At 34.4% G+C, this 6,957-nt stretch overlaps 1 protein-coding gene across 6 annotated transcripts; it reads right to left on the bottom strand.

Moving 5' to 3' along the window:
- Nucleotides 1-1,129: 1,129 nt before the first annotated feature.
- Nucleotides 1,130-6,208, bottom strand: LOC131044067 (probable inactive purple acid phosphatase 16). 6 transcript variants are annotated; one of them, XM_057977330.2, is made up of 6 exons: nt 6,078-6,208; nt 5,758-5,856; nt 4,391-4,612; nt 3,459-3,741; nt 2,712-2,886; nt 1,130-2,345 (listed from the first exon to the last, which is right to left on the bottom strand). In XM_057977330.2, the coding sequence occupies exons 2-6, from the start codon at nt 5,786-5,788 to the stop codon at nt 2,130-2,132; spliced, it is 927 nt and encodes a 308-aa protein (XP_057833313.1). In that variant the 5' UTR covers nt 5,789-5,856; nt 6,078-6,208; the 3' UTR covers nt 1,130-2,129. The 6 variants fall into 6 exon arrangements, with proteins under 6 accessions (XP_057833313.1, XP_057833316.1, XP_057833314.1 ...); XM_057977333.2 differs by having other exon boundaries at nt 6,091-6,111; XM_057977331.1 differs by having other exon boundaries at nt 5,972-6,099.
- Nucleotides 6,209-6,957: the final 749 nt, after the last annotated feature.

Here is a 6,957-nt window from a genome sequence, read left to right as displayed (position 1 = left end):
CTTGGGCACGAAGAGTGGAACTTTCCTCGACAAAATGCCCTTTCTATATTTCAGAATTTTCTCCATGTCCTTTTGCGAGGAAGGAACTCCAACAGAAACACATCATTCTCGTGTTGCTTATCAGATAGGTGTTCTAGTTAGCAGATAATGCCTTCTGTACTGTACTCAATAAAAAACCCTGAGACATTATGGAATACAGCATGTAATGAATTTCCTACAAATTTACTTGTTGCATGAGAAACATTATCGTTTTAAACGAAATGCTATACTTCGTTTGATCTCCATTGTTGATCTTTCACTTATGGGAAAAGATTATAAACGCCAGAGGCAGGGATTAAGTGTAATAATAGGATTACTTATAATAAGGGTTAGCACTCTGGAGACTCTCCTCAAACGAACATGTAAGGTCTTACAATGCCATACAAATTGACGCCATTGTTCTCATTTTTCTGTTGGTTTCGTGAATATTTTCATTTTCCATGATAGTAGTAGTCTCTTCATTAATCAACAAATAACTCTTGCTGGCGTAAACAACTATTTAGGATGAATTTAGTGACAAACCAAATAACCCCTCGGTTTCAAAGAAGAAAGAACAAAAAACCATGAAAGAAGGCATCTCTCAGTTAATTAACGAATTGCTGCACAATTTTATCCAGAACCTTTAAAAATTCAACTAAGGAAACACTTAATAAATGTCTTGGTAGAAAGCAGTCACAAAACAAAAGAAAATAGTGGAAGAGTATTTTAGTACAATCAATAATTCAATTCTCGTTCCTTAGTGCACCTATGCTCTCTGAAATAATGGCGATAAAGTTTTGAAACAATATAGAAAAAATTGAAAAGTATTCTCTTACCATTTCGATCATATTGTTGTGCCTTTTACTTGTGTCGAGTCATATCCTTCATAGCCGGAGCGGCACAATCCTTGTAGCACATTGACTAACACTCATCAACACACCAAATCTAAACTTGATAACGTAGCAATCCTATTGAGTGTGGCATTCTGGTCTTTTGGTTTTTTTTTAATTTTTTTTTTCTTTTTTTTTTTTAAATGGAAACAGCTGGATTAAATAGATATCAGCATCTCTGTCTTTAAATAACAGATTACAATATTATGAAAGAGCATACATCAAAACAAAAAGATATCCTTTATTAGCTAAAGTGCCATGAGTATCAAGTTTCAATCTGTGGAGATCATCGAGGAGATAAACCTAGCACAACTGCACCTCAGCAGAATTTGAACTTAAGTAGATAATGTAATCAAGGAACATACCATCATACTCACCAATTGAACTACAACCCTTCGATTATTCCAGTATTTTCTGCACAAGTGATACAGAGAAAATCGACAAGCTCTTCTCTAAAAAATAGTCCTGTGGATGAACACATCTATTTTGCTACACTGCTAGCAAATAGTCTCAAAACTTAAACTATTTAAATTCCATATATCTGTCATTTAGTGTAAAGTTCTCCTGAAATACATCCAGGAGCACTACGAATTTCTTAACCCCAACAAGTTACCCACCACTCAAATTTCCCTTTCTGGTGAAGTGTCACTCTGCATATAGGGAAAGATTCTATTTTTGCAATTTTGAACTTTGCAAAAAGGTTAAATGGAACCACCAGCAGGAAAAAATAGCTGCAGCATACCCCTCCTTGCGACTTCTGCCTAACTGTGCTGATACTTATAATGCACCAAGGATAAAGTGTGACATCAAATGCTGAAAATTTACTAGGGTTAAATATATGGGTAACATGACATAACTCCCAAAAATTTCATCCCAAATAGGTGTCAGACATAGGGATTGGCACCTTGAGTCTTCTGGATATCTATCAGATGTTGAATCTGTGCTTAGATGCATCTGTATTGGTTTATATTTGTTGGTAAAGTTTCATTATGTTATAGTTAATTTCCTCCAAACTCTGCAAGTCATGGTGTGCGTTGAGTTCTTTCAACTTGCAAGACATAATTGTCTTTGGTTCAATATGCAAGATGCAAGAACCACTCTGAAAAATATTTGTTTTATATACAATGAAATCATATGACAATGATCTTTTTAGACGAAATAGCAAACAAATCGAAGTCTAAGCTAATTCATATCAACCTAGCTGGAATTTATATCAAGCTTTCATGCCGAAGTTATTGTCATGTGACTATGGGTTGTTCCATCCTCCATTCTAATCCATGACTTAAGTTCAGAATTTCCTTCAACAAGCTCCAAAATCCTAGCTCCTCTTGGCCAACTGCCATAACCTCCATAACCAGTATGCCGAGCAAAACAAAGCCAAAGGTTCTTACATGGGCAGCACCAATCCAAACCATGGTTATGACCAACAAATACAGCCTGCATATACCAATAGACATAAGAGCTCTTAACAATAATTTGAAATAAAAACTATGAAATAAGCTCATCTATGCTTGATTTGCTTCATCCTTTTTTCCTGTTTTCAGGTTCCATTGTTTATTCAGAAGAGATTAATGAGGGAAAAATGCAAGCTTTAAGACACATCCTGATACAGTTTCTTCGTCTCAAATTTAACCTAGACATAAATCTCTAATAGAATGTCATGTAAAACCAAAAAGGCATTTCCTTAATACATGTAAAATATCTCGGTAATGAAATGTGCCCTCTCCCACTCGGACAGCAAATATAAATGTAGCTGGAATGGCAAAAGATCAAACCATCAGAATTTAATGTATAGTTCCATACCTTAACTGATGTTCTATTTGTCAAGATATCCATAATTCCCCATTCAGCTGTTTGGGAATCAACTCGCTCAAGATTTATTGAACCAACACATGGATCCTTGATTGGAGTGCCAACACGAGGGGCAATTTCTTTATAGGCTTGACTAGGAATATGCCAAAAGACAATTTCCGGAATCCTGCAATCCATAACAGCAGGCCTCTCTTATAACTGTTTTGCATGTTTCCACTGGAAATGGTTCCAATTACTCATCAAATCTAGGAAGTACCCTAACAATCTATTCTACATTTTACATCAGAAAAAATCTCATTCACTAGCTCTAGTCTTATCCAAGAAAACCTCACTACTCCTTAAACTTATCCAACTTTAGCTAAAAATTAATAGCCACAAGTATTTCACATCCTACTTCTAGCAAACGTGAAAAAAAGTTGTACACGCATCAAGTAATGGCTAAAGTTGACATATTCAAAGCCACTCAAAAGCAGGGGGGCCTCAGGAAAAGGGCTTGCAAATTTATACCCTTCAAGAGTGTTCAATGCGAATCAGATCCAGCAAAGCCAGATTATACATTTCTATGCAAACCACCTTAACTTAAGAAACACTTCTATAACCTGTTATGTGCAAGTTGAATGAAGCCTGACATCCTAGATGAGTTGGACATTATTAAAGAATCATAACGTTAGAGCATTTTGTCTTCTAAATGCCTTAACAGTAAGAGATTAGGACTGCTTTTGCATAGCTGTTCTTTACCTTGAATTAGGGTTTTTTTGGGCTGCTGTTTGTTGGAACCATTTTGCTTGATTTTTTGAAATTACTTCAGGGTAAGAACCACCACCTGAATCTAGGAAGTATAACAAGGCTGCTGGTGATTTAGAATACTTATAAGAAGCGATCTCAAGATAATAGTTCGATACGCTGGGCCAAAGACTTTTAGGTCCAAATGATGAGTGAGACAAACTTTGTTGCGCATCCATCTTCAACATGTCAACACGGGATGTCCCTTGGAAATAGCAGTCAGTCATTTGTTCAACTCCTGTGGCAGAAACAATAGAATATAAGTTAAACTTCTTTCTTCTTTCTCTTGATTTATAAATCAAATTCATTCCTTCCAAAATTCTATCCAATAGACAAACACATAAAAAGTGGTTACTTCGGGGATCTGACTGTAACAGCTTGATTAGTAGAACGAAATCAGGGCATTTGACAGACTGGTGACTGGATATAATTGCAGATTTCTACAATCAAAATAGAAGCTGACAACTTTAAAAACCTTTTATTTTAGGGGTAGCAGCATGTATCTCATGTGGAGTATAGTGGCACTAAGTACTCCAGAGCACAGGTTATTTGAAGTAAGGGAACACTTTCAATGAAAGACTCTTTTTGTTTTTAGTTTTTCATATGTATAGCACAGTTGGAAAATCTAAAACACATATACTATGCTATATATGCTAGAAAGAGAGAGATATGAATTTAGTAAATTTAGTTGAGTTTTATTTTATGCATTGGAATCCAACTACATAAAACCATTTCAACAGCTCTGAAGCAAAGAAGCAAAATTGACAAGAAAGCAAAATCGACAAGAAAAATATAGAATAACAAGCAACCAAACACTTTGAATTGCAGATGAATGCTCCTAAAATTTAAGTTTATAGCAATCATGGGTACACAAAATTTGGGACTACCTGTTGCCAAAGAAGAATGTGGACACTGAATGCTTGGCAATCCCAAGCTTCCAAACCATTCATCAGGCCATTCAAATGCCATGTCATCATGGTTACCAAACACAGAAGCCCAAGGAATGTTCCTGCTCTTAGTGGGTGAAATGGCCTGCTCCCAGTACTTGGTTGCATTCCTGATAGGCAAATTGTTGGCTGTGACAACATCTCCAAGATAAACCACAAAATCTGGAATACCAATTACAGGCTAAAAATTTTAATTCATTTTCAAGAATTCATGACCTATATTATATGAAACACCCAATTCCTGGGCAACGCCCATCCAGCACCCAAAATTTACCATTGACTGTGTTTAATAATTAATTGAAAAGAAAAACTCGTTATATTTAATGGTAAATTTTGGGTGCTCCATAGACAATTCGCAATTCCTGCTAACATTTTCATTTGTTTTCAAATTTACAGAGTACCATGAACTCATAAATGTGAGATACACCAAAGACAAGAAAAACACTAATATAATTAGTTTAAGCCACAAATTATGAGTTTTCTGATGAACTTATAGATATGTCACATACATTCCAAGTTACCCAGTTACTGCTAATATGCATTAGCACTTTGTTTTATTGATTCAAACCATGACCTCTGATAAAGTAGTAGCTAAACCACAAATATGCATTCAAACCATTAAGATTTAAAGATAAACTTTAGGCAATTCCCAAAAACATTCTCAAATGTCCAATCATTGTTTTTATGTTATGATTCACATTCAAATCCACCGGTATAGACCATGCATATGTAATCAAACTATAAAACACAAATATTATCGGCAATTTAAGCCATGTACTATTAAATGGCCAATTAATTCTGAAATGCCCAGCTACCAGGCTTTCATTGCTTTCAATTCTAACAATAAGTATCATCCTCTGAAAAAGAATTGGATAAACTACATAAATGTAATCAAACGATTAAAATCACAATTACGGGTATTGTAATGCAACATTTCCTGAAATGCCAAATAAACAAACTTCGAGCCGCAAACTCGCAATCTCAATGACTGCTTACACATTTAAATAGCCTTTGAAATCTATTAATACCTTTAAAGTGCTAGACAAAATAAAGATATATATCCAATGAAAAACATAAAGACATATATTCAAGAAAAATCATAATATTTAACATGTAAGCAACATATTCCCAAATGCCCAATGAATTCTCATTCATTTTAAGCTTACAATCAAATCTTAGTACAATCACGTCTTCAGAATGAACTGGTCTTCTAGACTTTTTTAATTATAGATAAAATCAACAATTTTTTATCACACACCCAAAAAATTAGGAATCTAAAGCAAGCTAAATTTTCTGAGAAACATCACCTGGGCTTTCTTTGTCTAGAACAGTGGCCATAACCTTACTGGACTTCTGGTCTTGCAGGGGACCCCAATCTGTCCATGCATTTTCGCCATAATGTAAATCTGCAAAAATCGCAATTCTAAAGCTTGAATTGGCAGACGCAAAACCCAACTTTTTTTGAGCGTGTGCATTTGCTACAAGAATTACACCAAGAACTACTAACAAATAAAAACATACAAGCAAGATCCTAAAAATGCACATTTTGTGTCTTATGATATACTGCATGCCTGTAGCAATAGATAAAATTATCTTGAGCTTTTCCGAAAGAGATAAGCAAAGGCACCTAGGTATATTACGGGGGGTTGAGCTGCAGTGAACTGGAATATTTGTTCTCACCTAATTCTCCTCCACAATGTAATATTCTTCTTCTCAGATGCCTTATACAAGGGATGTTATCATGCAGCTGTACTAATTTGGGTATATTCGGAATATTAATATAAATACATTACGTCTAATTATGAGATTTCCTAGTTAAGCTGGTATGACCGGCTACCTACTAACCTAGAAAGAGTTTTCATTCAAAATTGCGTATGAACTGAATTTATTCTTCTTTCAATTAAAAAAAAAATTATACCTGAAAGAGGGCCCATAGTTGGTATTGAGGTTCATCATGTGTGATCCACCATTAATTATTTAAAATTATAATTATTATTATTATTATTATTATTATTATTACTTTTTCATTTATGAATGTGTTTGTTTTATTATTTTAAAAAAGAAATATTAAGATATTTAAAAAATGGATGGATCTAAATACATTTTTAAAATTCAAATAGAGTTAACGTTCTAATCATAGAACATATAACAACTAGTACAAAGGGGGGAGAAGTGTTGGGAAAATGGTGTCTAAACCTTGCAATGACAAAAATTTATTGTTGATAAATGAACATTGTTGGCTTGTCTTGTCTTAAAAGGCAACCCTTTTTCATGAGGATATTGCATTATGACCATGTATAGTGATTCATTTTGAGAGTCTGGGAGCTATTGAGTTGCCTCTAGATCTTTGTTAGTGATAACCATGTGAGAAGCTTGCTCTACATGTGTATTATAATCTATTGTTGATTTCCAAAGAATGTATTGGGGATTTTTGGAGTGTGGGGTTTTCCAAATAATGCAATTGTTTTTCAATGGATTTTTTGCATTTTTACAAAATTGAAAAGGCG

This window comes from Cryptomeria japonica, chromosome 3 (genome assembly GCF_030272615.1).
Source record: "Cryptomeria japonica chromosome 3, Sugi_1.0, whole genome shotgun sequence".
NCBI classification, from domain to species: Eukaryota; Viridiplantae; Streptophyta; class Pinopsida; order Cupressales; family Cupressaceae; genus Cryptomeria; species Cryptomeria japonica.
The sequence above is the reverse complement of the archived record's forward strand: the minus strand, read 5'-3'. Positions and strand labels throughout refer to the sequence as shown.